Source organism: Anser brachyrhynchus, assembly GCF_964034855.1.
Source record: "Anser brachyrhynchus genome assembly, chromosome: 10".
NCBI lineage: Eukaryota > Metazoa > Chordata > Aves > Anseriformes > Anatidae > Anser > Anser brachyrhynchus.
Window position 1 is genome coordinate 23,443,035 of NC_137705.1, and position 27,212 is coordinate 23,470,246.

Below are 27,212 nucleotides of genomic sequence, written 5' to 3' on the forward strand. Positions count from 1 at the left end.
CAAATATCTGCTAGACTATAGGAAGTGTTCTGTATCTATCCCGAAAAGCAAATTCAGCCAGCCAGGGTAAAAAGTTGGTGCCAGTGAGCTGGTAATCAGCGTTAGTATAAAAAGGCAACCATTTAATGGGTGGTGCTCTGGATTTCAGTTTCAGATGGTGAGATGGCCTCTCTCCGTCACTTATGCTACTTGTCTAGATATCAAAGTGTAAAGATTTTGTGCCAGCCGTTGGTTTTTGTGGCACTGTGTTTAAGCCCATCTTTGGAGCTTGCTTACAGGAGAGAAGTGGAGCAGTGCTGTAGAAGACACTGGTGGTCTTCTTCCTAACAAGGCACTCCTCCTGCGCATGCAGTTCTTACAGCTCTTTGTTCAAAGCATGCATAATTTTTTTTCTGGTGGGGATAGGGTGGGGTAGTGATGTAGGTGTTAGCTTTATGAATTTTCAGTGATGACCTTTGAAGTGTGTGCATGTTACTATAGTGTTTATTAAAAAAAAAAAAAAAAAAGCTGTGGAATACCAATGCCAAAAGTTTCTCTGAATTTCATGTTAGTTCTGCTTAATTTACTGGGAAAAAAGAAAAAACAACTGGTGGTGGGTGGGGGGGAGCAGTGTTAACTTAGTGGCCTTTGCTTCTCCTCTGGAAATTGAAATAATTGAGAGAGTTTTGTGCTTCCTGATCGGCAAAAGTCACTGTGGTTATAATTTCATCAATAGCGTTATAAAAGTTATGAATTCAAGTGATTTCTATATCTTCTGTCTGCAGTTAGTTGCAGGAAAAAAAAAAAAAGAAATCTGCTGTTATAAGTAAAATATTCTGACCACATGTTGTTCTTGTAACTGTACTGTATTTTAAGGGAATTAGTTACATTTCACACTTCGCTTAATAGATTTTGTCAAGAAAATAATGTTAGGAAGTGCCTCTATTCTGTTTAAATTTTGATGCTGTCAAGTCTTAACTCTGTAAAAGGTGTATGCAATCTGTAGTCTTGATTTTTTCCATTTTTCTTCCTTTTTAATTCTATCAAATAGAATTAAATACAACTCCTCTGTTTTCTCCTAATCCTTTGACAGCCTGCAGTTTTGTGATAAACAATTAGTGTAATGATTTATCTAGAGGGAAAGCAAAAATGTTTAGAAGGTACTTTATCTGGAAAATTATTTTTGAACTAAATGGTGAAGTAATGGACCCAAGGGGCATGGTGATTTAAAACAGCACCAAGTAATAATTACAGTAAGGTTTGTAAACTAAAGAGCCATCAGTATTTACAGGTTCAGACAAACAGTAATTTATTGTGCATGGTTAATTCCTGTTTTAACAGAAGCACGTTTGCAAAGACAAGAAGCGACTGCATATGCTGTTTGTTTGAAATGAGACAAATGAGGTTTTTGTGACTGAGAACAGAAGTGTCTGCAGAAGTGTGATATTTTGCTGGCTTATTTTTTTTTTTTTGTTAGACTCATGTTTCTGTTTAAAACCAACGCCAAACCAACAAACAAGAAAAGCACAACGGGAAGTGCATGCAGTGAGATGCTGAGGGTCACCTCTGAGAGGCTGACCACTCGCAGCTGTCATTTACCTAAAAAGATCTTGAGGGCACCCAGCATGATGTGTGTTTGGAAAAGGGTCTATTAATGGCTAGCAAGGAAAACGCAACCATTTAACTTAAAAAGAAAATCATCAGGGGTTAGTCATATGGTATTTACGCAGTACCACAAGGAGTTAAGTTGGCTCCTGCCCCCCAGCAGTAAATCAATAATGCATTTAAAATTCCTTCCTGGTAATTTTATCACTGGAAGCAGTGCAGGGCACTTTAATGGAAGCGCTGATAAGAGCCTGCCTGCAGCCGATAACAGCCCTTTTCCTGGGGGGGGGCTCGCCTGTGGGCGCTCCCCGAAGAAGCGATCAGTTCCCCGCTTCTCTGCTGCAGAGCCCCGGCTTCCCTGGGGCCGAGCGGCCGGCCTCGGCCTTCGCTGCAGCTGGGGGAAAGGCATTTTGGCTGGAGGTCGTCTAGGCGCCTGAGAAATGTTATGTTTGTTTTGTTCATTACCAAGTTCTTAAATCCACGCCTCACATTTTAAACAAGTGCTACTGGTTATGTGGCGCTGTTTAACTCTGAGACAAACACTGATGTACCTCATATCAGCGTAGTAGTGTTATTCAAGCAGAGTTTGTAGTTAACATGAAGTAGTGCCTACTCTTTCTACCAAAGTCATCTTCACTGATTTATGCAGGTGGCCACATCTGAGAAGCTGAGCAGCTTTCTAAAAGCCAACATCTATTGCCCACGTAGTACCAATGCTGATTTTGCATATTAGGTCGCTCCTACCATGGGCAAAATGGAAATGCTTTGATTCTGGTAGTTTGACTATAAAGAGAACCAAATGTACATCGTGCAGTGTACATCCTTTTTTTTTAAAATATATATAAAGTGAGGAAACACATTCAGTTCAAAAAGCAATGATTCCAGTTCTGTTCAGAACACAGAAAATTTAAAATCTTTACAGAATGTTCTTTTTTTTTTTTTAATTTGCATCTGTTTAATTAGTTGGATTTTAATTTGAAACATTATAATGGAGAATGAACAATATTTCATAAATGCTTTTGGTAATAATGTATTACAACAATTCAAAATTTTTACCTTTTAAAATACAGGTTTCTAGGATTTGTGGCTATATTTTTTCTTTTACATTCTATTCTGATTGTAATGAAATATTTGGAAGAATATGGGTAAAATCCTTTCTGATGAATAAACTGAAAATGTGAGCCATTTGCTTTCTCAATGAAGATGATGCTTGGCTATTTCAAAATTGCTTTTGATTCTTCATCTAGTAGTTGCATAGAAAATAGAGAAATTCTAAAAGATTCTAAAAGATCTGAATTATTTCATTTATAAACATAGGAATGCTGGCAGTAAATTGACAGGTGAAGGACTTCCTAATGACGACAAGGTTTGACTTCCATGCAGTGCTAGATTAAACTGGGATTGCTAAATGTATTGCCCCCCCTACCCTATGCTTTTCTTAGAAATTGCAGCACCTGCAAGAATTTATAAGGAAGGGGAGTAACACTTAATATCCTCCTGATGATGGACTGCCTATATTAAAATCCTGAACATGAGTAGTGGTGATGAAGGGTACTTGCATGTCTCATCCGGCATCCCCGTGGAGAACTGAGTGGCCAGCTGGGATTGAGCATCACTTCAGCTCTCTAATTTCTTGTTTGCAGTGCCACCTGAGTGAATTTTGTGTTTGGATGCTGATGTGGAGGTGCTGTATGTCTGAGGTCATTCTCATGGAAACCTGAGAACCTGGCAGAACTGAGGGTAGCCTGGCTTTAACTATCCAAAGTTGGTGTTTCATGGCTGTCTTTTTAGCTTATTTCAATGTATTTCAATGTATTTCACAGGGTGACAAAAAGCCAGCATTGGCTATTTTTCAGGGCTGAATTGTTTTTGACTATATTGGAGTATAAAGTGTATGTCAATGAAATAATTGCATCTATCTTGATTAGATACATTTAGTGTCTAGAGTTCTAGTGTAAGCAAATCTTCAGACTTGTTCTGAATCATCACTGCTTTAAATGAGAGGAAAATTGGGACTGCTTTGTATTAAAATTTGTTCTGTAAACAATCATGGAAACTCACAATTTTGTGAACATAAACAGACCCATTGGCCCAAGCAGAAATGTTTAAAGGGTTAGGGACTAAGCAGGGATTAAGAGCCGAGTGATGTAACTGTGAGGCTGCAGTCACTGTAAGAATCTATAAAGCTCTGGTTTTGCTCCCAGAAAAGCTGGTGACAAGCATTAGCAGCTCTTACAAAAGCATCTGTATTCTGTAAATCCTTACCAATCACAATATAAAGCAAATCCTGAAATAACCTAAACACAGAAATCTACATTCCCTGGAAAAAGAATCCTACTATAAGGCACAGGGCTCACTCCAAGATGATGTATCAAATACTCAGAAGTTCAGTATGGCTGAAAATCTTACGTGGAAAGCATGCAGGTAGTATCATGAGGACCAGCAACATAAATACCAAGAGCCAAGATCATTCCTAGTACGTGTTGGTTTTAACAAAGTGAGCCTAGTACAGAATTGCCTTTAGTCTTCATTAATTGTGTTAATTGTGTTTCCTATTTAAATAGGGAAATTCAAAAGGAAAAAAAGAAAGAAAAATGCGTATATAAACTGGATCTTGTTAGGAAGATCCATCTCAGGCTTGTTGTCACCAAAGCGTTCAACTTGCCGTAAATGATCAGTAGCCCCCATGTGCCCACCTGCAGCTGCTGCTGCGAAAACATGAACGGCATGGAGGCATGCAAGATGTTAAGATGGACAAGATGCATTACAAAGTCTGTAAGATATGTTCAGATTGAAACCCAGCTCTTTTTTTATTTTTTTAACTGAAATATCAGTGTAATGGAATGGTAACATATGAACAGTTTTTAAATTATGCTTGGTATTTTTAGCAATGTGCAGTGTTTCCTTTAATCCATTTTATTCGGATTTATAATCCTTTTTTTGATCAGAGGCTTCAAGCCTTTCTGAGTCCTCACTAAAGCTGCTGCTGTAGTAAGGCCAAAAAGGATTGTATGAATTTGGCTCACACTCCGTTGATACAATTTATTTATGTTCCTACGAAGGGATATATCCCAGCACAATATTTCTGCTACAGAACACACTTTTCTGTAAATAAGTCATCTTTCATAATGTTTTATAGTTACTTTTGTGCATCTTTGTCTAATTTCAGTAGAGGTTTTTTGTTTTAAGATAACATTTTTGAGATTCATCACTACACTAAAATTCTCAAGGGCTAAAATGTCAAAACTGAGTCCTGTTTGGAGCATTTTACATTGAGTCTCACACGTAATGAAGGGGTCTCTCAGTATGACATGTTTCTTTTTCCCAGTTCTTTCTTTAATAATTAGATTCATTTAATGTCCATAATCAGGTGTGAGCTCGCAGTCCCCTTTCAGCCAAGGTGCCTGCACCACATCCAGGCTCCTTGCATCAAGGAAACCATCTGTCAGTGGACCAGCTTGGAAAACTTGGCATAGATGCGTCTGACCTGGTGATGAGGTTTGATCTCAGTGTGTAAACTTTCTGTGACAACATCCATGTATGAGCACAAGTGTGCTCTCGGTATGATGTCCAGGTCGCCTAACCCACCTGGTTTTATACCTTTCCTTCAATGCATTCCTTTTTACTGGGTTTGTTTAGGGAAGAAAATAGCTTTTTTTTTTTTTTTTTTTTTAATTAAATTTAAACAAGTAATTCTCAACAGCAAAAGCTGGAATAATATGAAATATTTGACCAGAACCAGGTTCAAAAGCTTTGTATTGCAATTATGAAGAGAAATCAAATAATTAATGCACAGAAAGTCTAAAGGTCATAAAATTAGTGTTGTGTGAAGTTTCATACCTTTTGACCACATAAATTCTGTTCTTTTATTTCATGCAGATTTAAAAAATGACTTAAACTATAAAATCACTTTGAGGTGCCTTCCAAATAACCCTGAGACATCCTACAAAGCATGAAAGCAATACCAATTGATACTGCGTGCAATGGGCAGGGAAAATGGCTATCAAACACTCTGCTTTTTCAAACAGGGAGGGGACAAATCTTCCTCAAATCTTAGACCAGCCCTCTGCAAATAGCTGGTGATAAAATGAGCCTTGCCTCTTCCTGTGAAACTCAGAGATTCCGCTTACTGTGTAAGAGTCAGTTCTGGGGTGGTGTGAATGCCCTGAATCTGTCCAGTTGTCAAGTCTAAATATTTATATCCCATTGAATAAGTGTTAACAGCACCTCCCATATTTCAATTTACTGTAGCTGCGCTGAGTGTAAAGTGATGAAGTAAACTGATGGTTCAGTTTGCAAGTGTTGATTGCACTAGGTCTCACTGAAGTGTCAGTGCAGGAGTTGGATTTTTATTTAGGTTACTGGGAAGTAGCAGTTGGAGTCCAGACACTGCAGCATGTGGTCCTTGAATGGAGTTAATTTGTGGGTGCATCGCGGGCAGGTGTTCTTGGTGAGAACATTTGCGATATTGGCATGCTACAGGAGGAGAGATGGCATCTTCTGAAAGAGCTTGGAGCATAGTATGTCTGGTGCTTGCAGAAAGGATCAAGGAGCGGTCAGCAAGGGCAGAGATTTCCGTTGGTTGACTTGTCCTGTGCTCAAAGGGAGGATTTTTTTTTTCTCTCTCACAGAGGGGACTGTATTTAAGATATGTGACTTGATGAGATTTTTCTGGAAAAATAAGTGTTCTTTTCTGAAATGGACTTGTCCTGTGTTCAAATGTTCAAATGGAGGATTTTGTACCCTCTTTGCTCACAAAGTGGATTATATTTAAGATCTGTGACTTGAGATTTTTCTACATGGAAAAAATAAGCATTTTTTTGCTGAGATGTTGAGTGTCTTTGGCCTTTCATCTGTATAGGACACCCTTGGGCTAGATGGTAATTTCTGTGTTGTAAAGGGGATGCTGGAGTTATGTTTACAGCCTTGAGTAGTGTTTTCTATGTATGCTTATTTCTCTGATACACTTAAATATTTTATTATCCTGTTCTGTCAAGGGTAAATACGAACTCCACTGCAACTAGGTTTTCATTGCTAGCTGATTAAGGTATTAGGTTTTTGTTCTGAAGTGTATCAAAGTTAGTGACTTCACAACAGCAAAAGCAGAGACTGTCTGCTTCTGCAGAAATGTCCTAAGTCGCAGAGATGGAGGCCTTGAAACAGCAGTGCAAGAAAAGGATATAGTAATTTCAGTGGTGTCTTCAAAAACAAAACAAAACAAACCCAAAACACACAGACACAAAATCAAACCAAGAAGCCCACAACTTCCTGCTATTTTAATCTGCGTGGGCCCAAAAAGCATTGAGATGAATGTGTGTGTTCCACAGTGACAGTGTGTTCCAAACTGTGACAAACAATATTCTAGAAATTCTTCCTCTGCATTTGGAGAAGTGTTTAGACTGGTATTGTGTTTTGTTTTTTTTTTTTCCCTCCTCACAGAAAGTATGAACTGGAGGAGCAAGTGAGTAAAATACTTTGTAAAAAGATTGTGAACTGAGAAGTATATACATTTTCCCAAGAATCTTGGAATGAATACAAGGTTATTATAACACTTCAAATAGAAAAGGTTTTAATGCCTAATCTAAACCAAGGCTCTAGTCTATTCCCCTTACACTCTTTATCCCTTTTAGAAGAAACATAAATAGGTTATTGCTGGAAGAGTCTTTTTTTTTTTTTTTTTAATCTGAAATCTGCTAAGCGGATTCTTGTATTGCAGGTCACTGCAGTAAATCAGAAATTCACTGTAGCCTCTGTCATATTAGCTAATGAACTCGCCTCACATGAACACTAGGTACACTAGGTAGTCTCTCATTTTACGCAGTGAGTTCCATGGTTGCCAGGATTCAGATACAAATGGGTTCTATTGCATATTTAGATAATTTCAGTCACGGTATATTGTGAAGTTGCTTTAAAATCTCCTATGTGGCCGTAAGAGAGACTACAAATGTGTAGCCTCATTAAGCGTGTGTTAGTTCAGAATAGCCTGTGAGAGAGAACAACCTGGCATCGTATTTTTCTTCTCTTTTTGAAAGGAAGGAGTTCTAGAATGTCAGTGTACTCAAATTTCCAGTTTTATACATTTATAACAGTATCAATTACTTTTTAATGTGAAAATTATCCACGCTGTAGAATTCTATAATCAAATGATTTAATTTGATCTTTAAAAATCTTTAAAAATCATAAATTGAATAACTGTATTGAACTGGGTAAGCTCAGTTTAAAAGGTCTGTCTCTATCTCATACTGCCAATGATTACTGAAAAGCATTTAAGAACACGGAAAGGTAAGTGCTGAGAAATCCAAAATTCAGAAATGGTAGGCTTGAGCTGCTGAACTGCCTGTAGCCACCCCTGTCACAGACCCAGAACAGCCCTGCAGAAGTTTCGTGGTGCGATTCCACTGGGAAGGCAATTAATCCCTTGAGAGAGAGCTATTAATATGCAAATAAGGTTCATGACATGGTCGGCATATTTAAAAGGGCTGTGTGACAGTAGCAGACACTTCCATCAGACTGGAGAAAAAAAAAAATCAAGCTTTTGCAGGAAAATGAGGTTCCAAGGAAAGAAGTTGTGCTGCATAGAAGGTGACACTTTCTGAAGTGCCTATTCTCAGCTCTTTCAGCCTAAGCTGTGGCAACGCAGGTGTTGAAGCAGTATGTCCTTCTGGTGTGAGCACTGTCACATTGATACAACTTGCTCCGGCAGACACTTTGGCACCAGGGCAGTGAATCTTAAATTTTTTCTCTGCGTGTCATTTCTGCATGTGTCATTTCCCACACAGCTTGAGAACTGCTAAGTAAGAAGCACAGCCCGTGCCCTTTGTAAGGGCTAACGCGTTTCCAGCTCCCTTAGGATGAGCTGGATGTGGCTGGGTGGGGGAGGTCAGCACCTGCAGTCGGTGTGTGAGGGCCTGCTCCTTCTGCCGGGGCCCTGCCCCACTCTCCAGCTGCTCCTGCGGCTCCACTCCTTGGCAGAGTGCCTGTCCTTCTTGCCCCTTATCTGGGCCCAGTGATCTGAGGTACTTCCTGCACCTCAGTTACAAGGGGACTCTGACGTGACTTCTCACAGCGTAATCACAGACTTCTCACTGCCCCGTAGGGACTTAACTGAAGGATTTGTAAAACACAGATGAGGTCTCCTGCCAGCAGCAGCTCTGCTCGTGCTGCAGGCCTCTGGCTCCTTGAGGCCCTCTCAGGCCTCCCCTCAGCCGCTCGCTACCTCTTTAGGTGCAGCCTCTCTCCCTTCACCTCCCCAGTCTCTCTGTTTCCCCCGGACCCAGCTGCTCTTTTCGTCAATGAGCCGGCCTTGGTGAAGCGGCACTGCCTGCCACAGGAGCACGTGCCAGCTGTTGAGGGGGTGGTGCTGAGGTGTGCCGAAGGTGGAGAGCATTTAGAGCCCACAACTTGGAGGCGAGCTCAGAATGTGCAAGGGGAGTGCCGAGCTGCAGGTCTCCTGTGCTCTGCAGGTGCTTTGAGGAAGCATTGCGAATTATTTTTAAGTGCTGAATCTTGGACTGCTGACCAAGAGTCAGATCCTGCCTTGCCCAGACAAATTTTCAGGCGTAGAGTGGGACTCGGATTGGTAAGCACACACCGGAGACTCCAAGGATGGAAGAAAATTGTCTGGGTGATCTGTAGTCATTTATAAGGTTTAGACCTACTTAGAAAAATCAGTGTGAAAGCAAACACAAAGTTCTGTAAAACTTTATTTTCCATTTCCTTTGTAAACTTGTTTTGTGTTTATAGCTCAGAAACACTTTCTGAAAAGCAAGGAAAAAAAAAACCTATACAGTTAAAGAGGTATGAAAGCCAGTGCTGTTATACAGACAATCCCAGAGCTTCCAGTAAGCGTACCAGAGTGGGAAGCAATAGAGTTTGAAGGATTGTACATCAGAAGATTAAACAAAACACCCATTCCATGTTGTGATACGGAAATTGTTTGGCCTGTAATGAGACGCTTCTGTTTTCAGTAGTGCTGGAAGAAATTCAGTACATTTTATATTGCTCACATAAAATGTCAAGAGGCTGGGAGTGAACTGTTCAGACTGTGCAATTTAGCGCAGGAAAATAGTTTGTCAACCTAATTTTATGGTTACAGCAATTAATTTAATATTTTTATGATAGACTACAGCCTACACTGAAGAATGTCTTGAGCAAAAAGGCACTAATACTTGGTCTTTCTGCTTTCTGAAAAGCAGCAAAACAGCCTTTGCAGTGAAAATAAGGAGGACAATAAAGGACTGCCAAGTGTCCAGAGGTGCTGTACCATGGTCTGTGAATTTGTGTAAAATGCATTGGGTGGTGAGCTAATTTTTCACTGGTGGCTTAAAACAAACTAGACTGTGATGATATAGTCAATGTACTTATTTCATAGGTAAGACATAAGGATTTGAAAATAAATGTTAAGAGTAGGAAAGAGAGTTTTAGAAAGGTTTTTCATAAATATCAGTTTTTAAAAATAGTGTACAAGAATGATTAATATGTTTTGATTTTTTTCTCCCTCAAAAGATTCCTTGCCTTTTTAGTTTTTCTTTGCCTTGCTACACAAGTCATATTTTGATACGAAATGACAATTTTGTAGCATAACATACTTGAATAATACTCATCCATATGTAGTTGTTGAATATTACTTATTTAATACATTATTTGATGAGCATTGACATTATTCCTATGCTTTATATAAAAGGAGCAGAGGTATTCTAGTATATCAAACAATGAAAATGTAAGAAGGAAGAAAAAGTCATTTGAATTATAATGAAGTGGTATAAAATTCACAGTACATTAGTTTTCATCTGTGGGATCTTATAATGAGTATAGTTCTGCCAGGCTAAAAATTAATGTTGTGAGGAAGTCCCCTCAAGTGCTTTGTGATGTTTTGTATCTTCTCACTGTGTTAGCGATCATAGGGTTTGACCCCAAGTTCCCAAATGTATCTCATTAACACAGAGATTTTTGCTTTAGTTTGAGTAATAAAATCACTGTAGATGAGTGTCATTTTTTCAGTGGAATGGAAATCTGGAAGCCTCCTGTTTTTCTTTTATTATTATTTTTTAAAGGTATATTGAGATCATTGATAATTGCCAAAGTAACTTGGCTGACTTTTTCCAGTGGATGAAATTTTACATTGCTTCCTCTGCAGTTCTACCAGAGCAGAGCTATTTCACAGAACTGGGAGACAGCATCCAGAAACCAGGTCACCACCTATTGTAGGTTGAGCATTGGGTTTGAAGAGCACAAAGCCACATTTCAGTCATCTTTGCCTTCTCAGGTTAGTTGCATTGTCTTCGAAGGCTGAAGATTTTTAACCCATTTACCTTCGTACAGAAGTCCCTTCTGTAAAAGTTATGCTGAATTGTGGAAGCTGATGTGAGTGGGTAGAGTCAAAACATTAAGCATCTTCTGTGAACCAAGCATGCAAAGGCAGAGCTTTAGCTTTTATTTACAGTAATTTTCAGCTGTTGGAATTAGTGTCTGGTTTTCTGACGTTCTGTTAATGATTCAGATCTACGTCTGGAGCTCTAAAATGTTGTATCCATAGAAATGTTTCATTGATGCAAACCATTAGTATTGAATAGAAATAAAATGGCACTTAAATGTAATAATTTTGCAGAGAAAGCATTGCAACTGCAAAATTGTACATCTGAAACCTTAGTTTGTGAGATTCAGTGCACAGGATACTCTCAAAGTCACTGATCTCATGAAGAAACAGCACACTTACAGCTTGCATCATAAAGTGTTTGCATAAGCAAGCACAAATGCTTTTTCAACTATAAATCAAGCTTTCCTTAGTTCACAAGTGCTCAAGTTTGTCAGCTAAATTGCTTTTTTTTTTTTTTTGAAATGTGGCTTGTTCATTTGTTATTTCCCTGAGGGTTTTCATTTGCTCATTTTTAAAGATAAAGCCTCAAACAGATTTTCATATGTCCAGTTGTAAGCATCCTTTGTGTGGATTTAAATGGCTACTTCTGGCTGTGAGCACTTAATCTTTAGGACTGATGGTGTGGTAGCCTTTGGCTCGAGAAGGTGCTTGGCTGAGAACAACAGATGGGCAGGGGATGCCATCAGGGGCATTAAGCTGCTGTGGGCATGTGCTGGTTCCACTGGCTGGCTCTTACCTTGGGGCTCTGTCCTTGTAGCTGCAGTGGTCACTGCCAGGTGTTTCCAAGCCCTCTGTGGTGGTCCTGGTGGTGGTTCTAGCCAAGATCTAGAGTTTTCATGTGCTAATGTTAACTTTGGCAAGGTGACAAAGTAAAATGCTTCTGACAAATCCAAGCAAGAGAAGTGAGACTCTTCCCTTATTATTGATGTTTGGTATCTCAGCAAAAAACTAGCACAACGCTGTAGACAGTTTGCTTGTCCTTGGAGAATATCAGCAACTTTTGCAGCAGACAGGAGCAGTTCTAGTAGGAACTCCCAAGGGTTTTCTATTTAGGCAGACTGAAAAATACGTGTTTGTCTTCTCTTACGTAGACTTGGATTTAAATTGTTTCATCTTTGTACTCATGGGGATTATTAACGCTGTAGTGGGATGACATCCATAAAAAATGCAAAGCATTTAATTCTGTCACTTCCAGAATGTTTTGGAAAAGTCAAAACCTTGTGACTTAGCATATTAGAAACCCAACCTTTGAAGTGTTTCCACGCTTCTGTTTCAAAGTTGACATCTCTGTTTTATTTTCAAAATGAAAGGGCAAGAAGGGGATAACGCACTTTGACCCAAGATGAAGTCTTTTATTTAACCACTGAATTGAAAAACATTATTTGTAAAAACTTCCACAGTATGAGTAACAATACTGATGACAAATCAGAGACAACATAAATTGTAAATTTTTCATGTGGTGTATATTTTGTTATTCTGTCATGTTTGTTTTAGAGCATCTCGGAGTTCAGTTGTGTATAGTTACCTAGGGCAATGAAAAGACAATTTTATCCCCAAAAGTCTGCAGTCTAAATGTAACACGGGAAAGAACAGCTGGACACTGCAGCAGTGCAGGTGCTCTAGGAAGGAGTGGAATAGCTGTGTTAAGTGTAATAAGCGGTGGTCACAGCACACCAGCTGTCTGGCCAACAAGAAGCAAGTGTAAAGTGGATTAGATATTCGTGAGTATAGCTTCTCTGGCTTGCTGTATTAAAGCTTACAGGTGACTTTATTACTTGTCAGATTGGTAAATGAAAAATTATTAGTGGCTGAAATGACGTGCGAATGTATCTTGGCAACGTGGTTGAGAAGAGTCTGAATACAAGATGATGACAAAACCATTTGTGTCTTTAGAAGAAGCAATGTTCTCTGAATTAGCTGACTTAATCAGCATTGATGTGCGCTTCGTAGTAATGCATGATATAAATTGGAATTGGAAATACTTTTATAAAGGTTGGCTTAAATATAATGGAACAGCTTATTTAACGTAATGCCCCAGGTAAGGAAGGAAAAAAAATAATTTGTGCCAAGCTTTATTTATGCATGGCATGCTGCAGTTTGCAGAACGGTGGTTAGAGATGCCTAGGTTGGCCAGGTTGGCCATTTTTTTCTGATGTCAGAAAAAAAAATAATTGCATCAGATGAAGGTTAAATTTAGTCATAAATTAGTCTAATTCTGTCTCTCCCTTGTCCAGTCTGCAAACATTTAGATATAATCACAATTAAATATGTTGTTGAGCCATACTTTATGCATCGCTGAGCAATTATTAGTTGCTTCATCCATATAGGCATTTTTTGTGTCAAAGATAAATAGTAGATTTCTATTTCCAGATTATAGCACCGGGTGCATAAATGAAACTCGGTAAGTATTCTTGTTACTGTTACCTTAAATGTCTCATTTTAATTGCTATTGGTTTAGTAGTTTACCGACTAAAAAGACTTAAGATCTGCATGCGTGTCTAATTAGGCGTTTAGTTAAGCAAGTCCTGTTGTATTCTAGAAGCATGAATCTTCTCTCTTGTAAGTAATATTGCATACAGTTTCACAAAATTAGTAATTCCTTTCCTTTCAAAAATTTTGATTGTTCAACATACATATTGCAAAATACATTTTATGTGACAGAGTGTAATATCAAGACAAATTGAATGTTAATCTTATTTTAGTTAGAATGTTAATTAGAATGTTAGAATGTTAATTTTATTTTAGTTAAATTTTCTTCCCACTTAGAGCAGCTTAATACAATGTATGTCAGCCTCATATTTATGCTTGAATTTGTTCAGATAAATTGTCGTTCTCTTAAAATAAGTATTGAAAATTTTTATTACAAAAACAAGTAGACTGCTTATTGCATGTAGGGAAAAGTGAATAATTAATATGAATATTCAAAATTCATATTTTAAAATTAAATTTTGTGCATCTCAAATTAAAAATTATAAAGACTTCATGTGGCTTTAGGGTTATATAGCAGAGCAGTTAAATGCTGGAAACTTTTTCTACTGAGGACTGTAATTTTATGTGTTATAAGTCAAAGCAAGAGGAACTACAGATCTTGGCCAAGTCTGAATCCCCAGTGAATTACAGGCTCATCATGTCTCTCTACTTTTCCCAAAAGGAGAAAATTGGAAACAGCATGGTCATGGTAAAAGATGTTTTGGTGGACAAAGATTTCTCATCGTGTTGTGGTTAGCTTTCAAGAGCAACTCTTTTGTTCCAAGTAGTTTCCACAGGTTTCATAAAAAGGGTTTTAACATTAATATGGAATATGAGGTTACTTACACAGAGTGCTGCTATGCCTTTGGCCTTACCATTTTTGATGGATGGAGCTGTATGCAATAACTGATGTATATTTAAAAGCACATACCTGTTCTTTATATGTAGTATAATTTGCTGACTTTGATGGTGACTGTGCTGCAAGATGCTGGTGGCTTTGCATCTTAGCATTTGGATGGTATTTGGACAGCAAGTTATCAATATTCAATTTTTTTTCCCGCTTTCTTTGAAGTACTGTTCATCCACTGAATCCTTCTAGTCATTGCCCTACATTCCTGGATGTCTGAAGCAGGCTAGGGAAGGTATTTTCACTTGGGTATGACAGCATCATATCTGCTCTGCCAAGTGCTTAACCTTTTCTTTTGCCTCCGCTTAGTTCTCATGTAAGTGGTATTTTGCACTCATCTTACAACAGAGTAATTTTCCTCTTGTTTTCCAAGTGGACGCTCAGGTCTCAGTGTTTGCAGTTGTGCTGGCAAGGTTCTCAATTTTTGAGGTTATTTATGCGGTGGCTGAGCAGAGACTTGTCAGCTTTAACTCCTGCTCTCTTGCTGTATTGACGAGATCTGTTCATTCCAAGCCAAAAGTTCGTAGTACGTTTCAAGCATCAAGGAAGCAAGTGGTTTCTGCCACTTCTTTTCTGCAGTGATGTGGATTTTCTTATGTGTTTAATAAGCTGTTGTTTAGACAGCATTAAAATCAAAATGTCAGTCAGTGTAGGTGTGCATGTCTCTGCTGGAACTGTATAATTAAACAAAGGGTAAAGCAACAAAATGTGGAAAGATTTTTTTTTAAAAAGATGAATTATTATTTTTCTTTGTTATCTGAATCGATAACATGAGACTGAATCTATAATATGAAATCTCGAGAAGCAAGACAATTGGAATAATAATCTGTCAAGAAATTCTAAAACTCATAAATGTTTTCCAGGTTGTAACAAGGTTAATGTAGAAGCACACAGACTGTGGGGGGGGAGCTTCTCCAAGCATCAGTACTGCGTGGTGCACCCAGGCTTCATGGGGCTCTTAGCCTGTGTTTGGGGTTGCTGTTAGTAAAACGACTTTTAGGAAAACATATTTAGGTGGCTTACAGTCTGTTTGCAAAGCTTGGTTGAAACAGTCCCTTGTGAAATGCCGTTGAGTGGAAGGTAGTAATGCTATGAACTTGTCCTTAGGCATTAATTACCTCCAGAGAATTCTGGCCCTTTGAAACGACCAGAAACGGGACATGCTGTGGTGCAGAGAGCTGCTTCAGCTCCAGTGAAACTGACTTCATGTGCCGCTTCTTAGCGGAGGTGGCTTATCACAGTAACAACCTGCGATAGTTGCAAAATGCTAGAAGTACATCTCCTAGCTTAATAACATTATCTGTCATTATCAACGCTAAATGTCACTGTCAGCATTTTTTATTATGTTTGTTAATGTGCAGTTTTAAATGATAGCAATAGAAACAATGCAGAAAAGTTGCCTTTTTTATTTTATTTTTTTTCTAGAGCATATCAAGCAAACAATATCATTTTGGCAAACGTATTTTTTACAAAGCATAATTTGCTGAAATAGTGAACTAATTCTGTGCTAATGACGGCACGTGGACACCTCGGGCGTTGTTGGTTTTTCTCTGTCAGCTGTTTTGAGATGGCAAGGATTGTCTCATGTTCGTTCACCAGCTGTGCATAGCTTTTGCTCAAGGAAGTTTTTTTTTTAAAGATATAATATTATGATGCATTAAAAGTATAATTTAAAAAGACATAAGGATGCATATCCTGAATGCAGTGATTGCATTTGGTTTAGAGAAGACTGGCGTCTGCAGAAGTTTTCCTGTAAATTAGTGTCCTGTAATTTATAGCTATCTCACAGCGATTCTTTGCTGACATATTTTGAAAGCATTCTGTCATAATTTTTTACCTGTATTTACAGAATAAACATGTTTAAGGCTGCTTTTATTCTTGTATCTAGAGTTTGGACTTTTCAAAGCTAGTCCTGCAACACTATGCTGTGCTCTGTGCCCTTCGCACAGAATAGATGCATCTGTTCGGCAAATGTTGCAGAAAATACTGGTTCTCTGCAGAAGATCTGCCATCTGTTTTGTCTGGTTTTGTGTTCGGGGTTTCTGTAGAATGTTTTTAAGCTAGTTTTGTAAGTTTTAAATGTTATGTTTTCCAAAGCTTTCCTTTTCTGAAGGATGCAAGATGAGTGGAAACAGTAGGAACTGCTGATTATTCACCCTTGTGGCTGTAGGTTTAAAAATATATCGGTGCTTATTAAAAGGTTGATATTTATCAGAACTGGTTTGGTAGTATTTGAATAATCATAGCTCTTTCCTGATTAAAATTAACAAAACTGTGATAATAGCAGTGTCAGGTGGCTCTTGCACTAAGATTTCTAGACTGTTTTACTATTGCATTTGAAAGACTTTCCCAGCTGTTAGATGCAGGAAATGATTAAAGCATCTTGCATGAACATAGATTAACTTTCTGATGATATCATTAAGGTGGAAATGTAATCCCTTTGAGGGAAAAAAAGCCAAGACAACATTAGTAACATGGAATTAAGTGGAGCACAGTTTAGAGTGTATAAATAGAATTATATTGAGGAAAAAAATGTTTAGATATCTAAACATTTAAAATATCTAATGTTCTCACTGTGTTGGTGTTTATGGAGAGCTCTATGTTATGAGGCCTAATCCAAAATATGCCAGGAAAAAAATATTCCTCTGGACTTCAGTGAGGTGTGAAACAGGTTTTATATAAATTCATGGAGTTCTATTATTATCATTAATGACAGAATAAATGGGTGCTGTTATCTGAGACAATAATTGTTCCTTACCTTTCCCGCTTTGCAAAATTTCATTTATTTTGCCCTAAGCATCAGTGCTTCAGAATGTTCCATATTAATAGTTCTAAGACTTCTAATGATTTGCTAAAGATGCTCTGTGCAATTAAAAACAAATAGAAGCAATGCTAGTCTTTTTCACCCTGGAGTCGGAGCTCAGCCATGCTGTTTGCATTGGTTGCCTTTACGCGTTTCAGCTCACCTTGGGCATCTCAACACATGAAAGACATTTATGCTAACCTTGTTAGCAAAACATTTTTCAAAAAACAGCTTTCAAATTTCTGTTATTTCCTATGCTTCTGCTTTACCATTGAGGATACTGGAGTATTGAACTCAACCTCTGTATTTAGCCATAGCAAAATGGGAATGCTTAAGGTCGACTGCTGTTTGAGGTTCTGGGAAATCTATTATAAGGCAGAACATTTCACACTTCAGTAAGCTCCAAATTAATTACATTGATGGTACATGAATACCAAAAGAGAGTGAGTATAATTAACACTACTTCAGCAAACATCAGAGGAAATATTAGTGATTTCCAATTGATGATAATGCTAATGTGTTATATAAAAGTAGTTTATTAGAAACGGTATAATACTGTCTCTTGCTATGCCTGTGTAATGTGCTAGTTTATTAATTTAAATATGTTTTTATTGGCTATTTAAGATTATATCAGCATGCAAACACATTTTAATATAATCTTAGATGCAGTTAACGAGTAGGACAGTTTGGATGTGAGAGCAGACAAATCTAAAATGAAATAGGAATATGTTATGAAGATATCTTCTAGGGTTTATAGTGCAGCATTAAGAGCTGATGCTGTCTCAACATGATCTGTAATGTAGTGAGTGACATGTACACGAAAATATCCCATTAATGGTATTAAGCTTTCTATTGTTTACAATCTGAGCCTTAATGCATTCCACCCTGCCTATTGTAGAGTACTGTAAGAGCAGCCACTGTAAAATGAGCTGTCGGCATCCAGAATAAAGTTTCTCACCCAGAAACAATGTAATAAGAAATATAATTAGATCCTCTGATTAGCAGAATGCAGTGAAATTATATGAGGTGTTTCTGATTTTTTTTTTTTTTTTTGCAGATGCTAGCACTTTATAAATTTGCATTGGAATCTTATTTCAACCACTAAGACTGACTTTCAAGCAACAGTAAGCAGGGTATAGCTAACTACTGAAGCAGAAATCTAGAATCAATGAGTAATTATTAAGAGCTTTCCAGAATATTAGCTGTTTCAGTTGCTGCAGTGATGGAATAGTCCATTAGATATTTGTTTCTGGCAACTCCTGAGAATTGATTCTGATACGAACAACCAGCCATTTTGATCAATACTGTAATTACTCTTATTGATGGATTGTTTTACAATGATAGTCATCATTGCAATATGTCTGCTCAGGAGGCATCAAGACAGTCCGCTGCATGCAGTAATGCGCCACAAATATCTGATTCAAATCAACACACTATTGAGACTGGGCTGACAAGCGTGAAATTAATTGTTCCACTTCATGTAAGACCTACATTCTTCTTTTGAGAGAGTAATTTGTTGCTGCGTGTAGCCTGGGAACAGTACAGCCTCAGTGCCATGTTAGGTGTGGCTTTCTTGGTCTTTGTCTTTTCCCCACGAGATCGGTTCTTTCACCCTTTTAAGCACCATAAGTGAAGGAGTTCATGTCTCAGGGGCTCTGACACAATTCATATCTTTTCTGGTTGTTGAGGGAAGGATTGCGTATCTTGCTAAGAGAAAAAGAGGCTTTATGATCCAAGCTATTGAAAAGCTTTAAAATATAGGAATAATGGTGAGGCAAGAAAGTCACAAATACTTGTGTGCAATAATCTAGCAGAAAAAGGTAATGTTTGGAAGCAGACTTTTTTCAACTTAAATGTTACGTTGCTGCTATTTAAATTTTTTTTTCCGTGAATGTTTATACAGAAAATATCTTCCAGTTGTCTCAGTAGAAAAATAAGGATTACATCCAGTGAAAGAAAATATTTAGAAACACAAATATTGATGTACTGTGCCATGCCACTGGTCTCTTGATGGTTGGTTGGCCAAATGGCTTATTAAGAAATAGAAGCTAAGTCACGCAGCATTTATTGTGATAACGTAGTGATGATTATTGGTACAGCTAACAAAATTATGTTCCTATTACTGCCTTGTGTGTTTCTTCTTTAAGGCTGTGTTATGTTTAAGCTTTAGGTTTAGTTAAAGAATATTCATGCTTTTTAAAATAATTGAACTTAAATGTTTTTAACTTTATCCTATTCTGTTTTCTCATTTTTCTCTTCTCTCATATCAGCTTTTGTGTTTCAATGGAAAGATGAGGATTGTGTGTAATAAACGAACATAGTATGTATGTAGCCATGCATATGTACGATTACTGTTATCTCTTCTGTTTAATGTCTGACAAAATAAAGTAATAACTGGGTGTGAATGAACTGGTTTGAATATGGAAGATACAGAAATAGCTACAGAAGTAACTGGCTATTTCTCTACTATAGTGTCTCTTAGAACTGGACTTTGAGGCTTATGCTAATACTTCGGTTTTGGACAGCTGGGAACAGCCTTCCTGCAGAAGCAACCAGCACAGACTCACCCATTTATTTTTCAAAATGTCTTTCTGTTTATTGAAAAATATCCTGTGTAAAGCCACTTTTCTCTCATTAGCTCAGTAGAGCGTCAGTATTTTTAGCAATACTGCTTATATAGTTGATTTCAGTGGGTTCTGTGATAATAAATTCTGTGCTTTAAACATCTCTTACATCTCAACATATATATGTATTTAATAATTCTAAAGTGACTTTTTCATCGTGTTTTCACATTAAAACTTCTTTGTTTTCTTATGGTATTCACAGCGCTCTTCCAGTGATAAATCACTACCAACAAGCTTTTAGTGTGTCCTAAACAGATGCACATAGGTGGTTTATTTTTCAAGTATATCACTTAACAGACAAACCTTTTGCTTCTTGCCCAGCAAAACTCTTCAGGGATTTGAGCTGTACTCCGGTAGCTTCAACCATAGTGATCCCATGAGGCCTCTTCTGTGCCTCATGCTCTGCTTCTGTGTCACACTGTATGCGTTAGTGCTGGGCAGCAGTGCGGTGACATCGTGCTATTATGATGCAGTCAGTGCCAGTATTATTAGGTGCTGGTGATCTCAAGGTATCTGTGGTGTTTGCTGATAGACCTGTGACTTCACTGAACTGTCATCCAGTCTGGCCTTACCTCGTCCCATCCAACTCCTCTGCTCTGTCTTTCATAGCAAGCATTCACGGGTGTGTACGTGCCTCAGGTTCCTTTATAGTGACTGAGGTTAGGGCTGATGCCTGTTGGAAATCTATAGCTCCAGGTAACGTGTAGTAGTGCTGACTCCTGACTAACCTATCTTCCCATTGTCATCCTGAGCCTTTTTTCTCTAGCGCTCTAGATTAGCATCTCTGCTACTCCTGTTGGTGTTGAAGACCTCTCTGTTAACAAAGACTCATTAAAGGAAAATGATCCAGTATAAAATGACTGGAGAGATGGGTGTTGCTTGTGACTGAAAATGTCTCAGCTTCCACTGGAAAGGCGTTTTCTGAGTGAGTGTTTACAAAATATTGATGGAACTCATGTCTAACAACAAAGCTGGTATCCGCAGTCATTAATGGGACTCGTGCACATTTTCTCCTTTTTTAATCAAAATGAAAAAAGAAGAGCTAACTACTGAATTTGCCACATAGATATAACTGAACTTTTGTTTGTGGAAGACTGATTATCTGGAGGAAAAATAAGTTTATTGTGATTTGTGGGCAGAGATCATTTGCATGTTTTCCCTGACACTGACTGTTGACTGTTCACTTTTAGGGGATGAGCTCCTTTAAAATGATTTCATAATAAGGATGTTATATACCATATGGAAGTAATATTTAAGTGCAACAAATAATTGAAAGAACAATTAAGAAAAACTGAATTCCATGTTTATTTTTAAATCCACTGAAAACTTTTTGAAGATGCCTAGAAGTCTTTGGGGTTGTTCATAGAACACAGTGTTGCTGTGAGTGAGCCTTGAGGCACCTTATGAGGTCTAAGGTTACTGGGGAGTATCAACAGCTTTGGTAGTAGTTTTTGGTTAAATCATCTCCCATATACGGTATGAAGAAATAATTAGAGTTGTATGAAATAACTGAAACAAAATTCAAATCTTTTATGGAACATTTGGCTCAATTTGTCCTGTGTTAATGGAGAGGATTTTTAGTTGGTTGTGACTTTTTTTTTTTTTGATTTTGGTTGCTTTTTGCCTGAGCTAATTCAAGATTTTACTGCAATCTGAAATTTATATTGTACTGCCAGCATGTAGGCATGAATCAAAAATAAGTGAAGGCCAGTTTTTGTTCAAAATATACCACATTTGTTATATGCAGCAAATATAAAGAACTATCAGGGACACTGTTTTGCTTTCCCTTTTTTTTCCTCTGTAGTTGTTCTGGGACAGTCCACAAGCAGCTTTTGCTTTTGGTTATATCTTGAAGCAAAACTTTTGAAATGCAATTAAGTTTTGTGTTTTGCTATGAAATTGCAGATGTGTATATCTATCAAAAATCGTGTTTTCTTCTAAGCAAACATAATTAAGAAATGGATATTGTGCTTCCATGAATTAAAATAGTAATAACAATAACAACAAAACCAGAAAAAGACTACAAAAATCTTCCTAATTTTCTTTTTTGGTTCATTGTTTTTTGTTGTGCTTTGTATGGCTCCTTGAAATTGCTTTTTGCAATGAACATGGAAAAAAAATCTAACATTCACCTGTTCACCTGTGGGCTAAGTACACAACCAAGTTCTTTCCTCAAGATAGATTATGCAGGGCTAACAAAAAAATATGTATCAGGCTGTTCTCTGGGTCAGAAATTCAAAGAGCCGCCTCTGCTATATTTTGGACAGTCAGCAGGTATTCTATTGATCTTTCTACTACTTAATTACCATAATCCTGTTGGCTTTGTTGCTATTACAGTATGTGATCTGTGGTCACTCGGGTTTTATTTTATCTACTGTATCAAATATAATGTACTCTCAGTCACTTATAGTTCTAAGATTGTTTCTATGTGTATTGATTTTTAGCTTGTTTTATTAAACAGTAAGGTGAAATTCAAGAGCTTGCTTGTTTGATAAATGTCTTACAACTTTAGTTACTTGTAAGAAAGAAATATCAGCTACACAAAGTAGAAAAAGGAATACAAAGGACATGGTTTGTGTTCGGAGATTGGAACGGGGAGGGTTGCAGGGCAGAATAATGGGTATGTTGGACCAAGCATGTTACAGTGTATTGTTGTTGCCCTAAAGATATAGATAATAGCTATTTATCTTCATTGTGGACAGCTTCACCTGGGACATAAATTTTCTGTGCAGAGAACATATTTCCCCCTCTCCCCCTCTACCCCCTTGAATTTCAGTGCTCACTTCTGGTAGTCGTGTGTTTGAACAGTGTTGCATGAGTAGCTTTTACTGCTTCTAGTTTCTCTTGTAGTTTTTGTAGGTTTTGTGTTTGTGCATGAAACAGCATGCACCTGGTTTTACTTGGTGTTCTTGTAACAAAATTGTTAGTTCACTACTAGGTTTTGTTATTTGACCAAACGCTGGCTAAAACAGTTGAAAATCAAAACAAATTTAGTCTTTATGAAAACAATGCGTGCTGCTTTCTGAACCATGGTGTAGGCTAATCTATTTACCTTTGTACATTTTTCCTTTAAATCGGCATTAAAACATCTGTTTATTTAATGACTATGTACCCTGTAAAAGTCGTATGTTATTGTTTGTAGCCAATGTTAATTAAAATACTACCAGGAAAACACTTTTCATGTGATAAATCTCCCAGTTTTTTATCAGCTTACAGTCCTTGATTCTTAATTTTATTTACTATCTCTTCTACAGTGAAGGCTCCCTATTTATCTATTTTAAATATGATCACAATTAAGATGATATGTGAAAATAATATTGAGATGCTGATTAGTTTCTGTAATGTCCGGAGCAAATTGATAAATCAAGGAAGAAAGAAAAAACAAACAAAAAAACCCAACACTTTGAGAGCTCTGCAGGTGTGCTTTGGAGTTCATTTTGCACTGGGATACACAGTGCAGACTGGAAGTCCACCCTTCATGTATAACAGGCTGCCTACTTGCAGCAAAATGCTTTTAAAAAATAAAGAAAGGAAGCAGCTATAAAGAAAAATGCACAGCTGAGTACTATTGAGTGGGAAGCACTTTGACAGAGGTTTTTTTGTGGCTATTGACACTCTGGATCTGGTACAGTTATGAAACTTGAGTGTGTTATTAAAAACAAACCTAATGTTGTCTTTTAAACCAGAAATTTGTCTCCATTCCCAAGAGCTATATTTGAAGTAGCAAGCGCTCAGTATACAGCTCCTTTGATCTGATTAGCAGATTTGAGGATTTTATTTGTCCATTTTTGAAATGGAAAACACTTTTTTTTTTCCCTAAAACCAATAAAAGCCCTACATGCCTGTGTGTATATGCTAGTTTTTTCAGAAAATTTGCTTTCTTTTCTTGCTTGTGCTTTAATCCAGGTAAGAAAGAGAAGGATAATATACAGGGAAAAAAAAAAAAAAAAAACAGGGAGAGAATTTTTTTCATTTGTCAAGCAAAACTACAGACAAATGTAGATGGTTATAAGGCATTGTACGATTAAAACTTGTTTGAAATATGAATCAACATGGGGCTTTCGTTCACTAGAGTCAGCTATCATTTATCTGTCTCAGAGGTACTGGTTGCTTGTCTGCTGTGGCCACAGAAAATCCACCACCATCTGACAATTGCTTGGCTGCATGAAGTTTAGTGTATAAAGAGGATTAACTTATAATTTCTCTATAATTCTCTCTCTGCATTTTGGAAATAAAGCTAAGGTGACTTAAGTTAGAAAAGCAGACAAGCTTGCTGCAGTAATTAACCATCTTAGCCCTATGAAATCCATTGGACCCTGGTGTTGCCTACTGACGTTAGGTCTGTCTACACTCCAAATTTGTGTTGTTCTCTGTTTTGTTCCAGCACTTTATTTTTGGGCTGTCTTTGAGAGCAACCAACTTGTTCTCTGCAAGAAGAATTGTGGGCACTAGTTTGCTCCAGGATGCTGCCCAGAAATGCTGTACACCGTATGTTGTGCTGAGACATAGTCCCTCTGGTTAGGATGCTCCTTAAAGGGATCACAGCAGGTCATGCATGCTCAGACATTCCCATATGCTCAAAGTCATTCAGGAAAACACCCTCAGCTTTATGCTAGAAAATTCTATTTTGTTTGCTTGCGTCACAACTAACAGACAGCAATGATGTGTCAGGAGCAAGGGAGCTGACAGCAGTTGTAGGACAAATGCAGCAGGGACTTGGCCAGTGTGCCCAGCAGGTGCCAGGCACGAACAGCCTGACTACAGCAGTGGTCACAAACAAATGGAGTCAGGGATGAGGGCTTTTGGTTGAGCTTGGTCTATCAGGGCTGTAGGGCCACAGCTGTCGTGCTGCCCTGAGATCTCACAAGCAGATCCCCCTGGAGCATGGTCAGTGCTTCCTTTGGGCTCAAGGTGTTTCCCCCAACCTAATTTACCATTGAGTATTGCTGGATTTAATTGATATGCTTTTTACCCCAGTGTTCTGCTTTAAATAAGTGTGTGTGTGTGTATATATATATATATATTCTAATTCTTTCATATACTTGGTATTTGAGCTGGAAATAATATAGCAGATTCTGGTATAGCAATGTGTTTTGTCTCTGTAGTTTTAAAAATGATCCAAACCCGAGACTTCAATATTTCTCAATATTTCTCCCTTTTTTGGAGTGGAAAACTTGAAGACTTAGAGTGTGATATGGACAATTTACACTGGAAATTTGAGGAAATATATAAACAAATTATATGTGGAAATGAATCTGGTTGTTATGTTTTGAAAGGTAGCCATCATGCATGTGCAAGAACTTGTTTCCAACAAAAATTGTTCAGTGGTAGATTTATTGAGCAGGCATGGTAGCCAGATTGTCATAGTAAAATGTAGCCATTTCTTTGGGTCTGCATCAATAATCCATATAGTAAATACAGTTGAGTGTCTGTGTCCTGATGACTAATTGTTCAAGCTAGAATTATAAGAAAGAATGAATCAATCTGTATTTTCAGAGATTTTTCAAGGGGAGGGACTGGTTTGATACATTTGAGACCTGCAGTACTCAAACTTCCTAGTGAAATGGAGCCACTGCAACAGTATCAGGTCATAAAAAAGAATGCATTCCTCACTTTTGGATTAGCTCTTAAATTAGTGATTATTTTTTTGTTTGTTTTGATTACACAAATGCAAAGTGTGCGATGTAGTGTGCGATTCTTACCATGCTTTATTTTTAGATTAATACAAGTTGTTGATAGTGTTTGAGTCAAGGCACTGTTGAGTCACGTACACCTTCAGCCTCAGCAGCAGAAATTGTCCTCTGGCTATAGGACGCAGTAGGATAACTGTGTATTGTAGGATAACAGTATCTCGAAAGCTCTCATCTTTTCTGTAGGCTGCAGTAAGTACAAACTTCAAAAGGGGTAGATAAAAATACAAATGTTTATCAATTACAAGCAGTAGAGAGTGCTCCTGCTATTCCTCTGTCAGTGCTGTTGTGCTGCAGGATGGCTGAACGGCAGGGGGCTTTGCGTCAGAGCCCTCGCAGCATTCCTTCACTTACAGCAGCATTTTGTTCTTTGTATTATGTTGGTGTTGTGTGTAAGCCTGATACTTGCTGGTGTTTGAATTGTAGATTCTTGTATTTCATGGTACTTTTGCAGTTTTTTGGACTATTTCATGCTGCCTGTATGCGCTTTTAAATTTTGGGTCTGTCTGGCACTTCCTGCTCCTGCGAGTGCTGTTTGTATGCGGATGTCACGGTGATCAGCTAGGGGAAGGAGGGTTTGCAAGAATGTATCAGCTGCTGTATGCAAATTTCTTGGAGCTTAAAGTGATGTAGAATTTTAGCTTCTAATGTGTTAAGCAACAAAATTCACTCCAGTTTAAAAAAAAAAAAAAAGCCCTCATTTACTCCTACCTGAGAGATTTTTTTGGTTAATTAGATTTTTTTTTTCTTGTCCTTTCTCCTCTCCCCCCATGTTAGCATTATGAAACTGGTAAAGTCATGATTTCTTGCAAACTGCTTTAATAACATCAGCTTTGCTGTTGTATCTCATTTTCACAGAGGTTTTTATCTATTGTTAATAAAAAAGTCCAATCTGTTAGTATTGTTGGTTGTTTTACAAACTACATGAAGCTTATGACCTCATTTTTGGTTTATTTTTTATTACCATTTCCAAGAAATTGAGCAGAGATAGATATTTTATATTTCTAAGTGGGAACTTTTTGGAAAAGTGAGTAGTTTTTAGAACTATTATTTTTGGACTGGAGATATCTTACATAGAAGAAAATTGCTTATGCAGTTAGATTTTGTTGTTTCTCTATTGGGATAGATTCCCCACTCCGCTGTAGAAGAAAAGAGATGCTGATTTATGCAAGCACACAAAGGTCCAGGGGTGGTAAGTATGTGAGTACATGTTTTGAGCAAACAAAATTTGGGCAACCGTAACGCATAAAATAAATAGTGACAACAATGAATTACGGACTCATAATTCCACTGAGGACTTCTGCTGATGGCATAAACTTGAAATGTGAAACTCAAGTGGTTTGTGATGCTCCATTGTTGGAGCCCGGAAAAGGAATTAATTCCAGTTCAAGCTTGATGATTGCAAATTCACGTGATTTTCTTTTGTTGCTCAACATGTGAACCTCACCTCCTTTCCCATTGTAAATTGTCTCTGTCTGCATCTTCCTATCTTATGACAGTGCCCCACTCCCCACCTCCTCCCCTTTTCTTTTTCTTACAAGGGTGGGAACAGTAATGCCTTTTGTTTTCAGTGTTCAAACTACTGCAAACTGAGAGCTAAGCTATACCTGGAAAGCTTTAATGTGTTTTTAAATATCTGAAGTATGATTGCTAGTCAGTCAGCTTAAAGTCTTTGACACTGTGTTTGATAAAAGCTTTTAGCTTGATGTGTGCTTGATTTTATGGAATCTAAATAGAGAATAAGTGTTTTGTGATTCTA

At 37.7% G+C, this 27,212-nt stretch overlaps 1 protein-coding gene across 31 annotated transcripts in view; it reads left to right on the forward strand.

Moving 5' to 3' along the window:
- The window catches only part of CACNA2D3 (calcium voltage-gated channel auxiliary subunit alpha2delta 3), a 530,340-nt gene that overhangs the window by 127,402 nt on the left and 375,726 nt on the right, over nucleotides 1-27,212 (forward strand). For 3 of the 31 annotated variants that reach the window (XM_080605864.1, XM_080605861.1, XM_080605870.1), the window contains exons 1-4: nucleotides 9,087-9,163; nucleotides 9,777-9,838; nucleotides 10,721-10,849; nucleotides 18,197-18,272. The exons of 10 other annotated variants lie outside the window; for them this stretch is intronic. Coding sequence is in view for 11 of the 21 variants with exons in the window: in XM_080605872.1 (XP_080461998.1) it covers nucleotides 8,711-9,163; nucleotides 9,777-9,851; nucleotides 10,721-10,849 (657 nt within the window). In the remaining 10 variants the exon portion in view is untranslated. 18 more of the 31 variants (XR_013955470.1, XM_080605875.1, XM_080605876.1 and 15 more) reach the window with 13 other exon arrangements.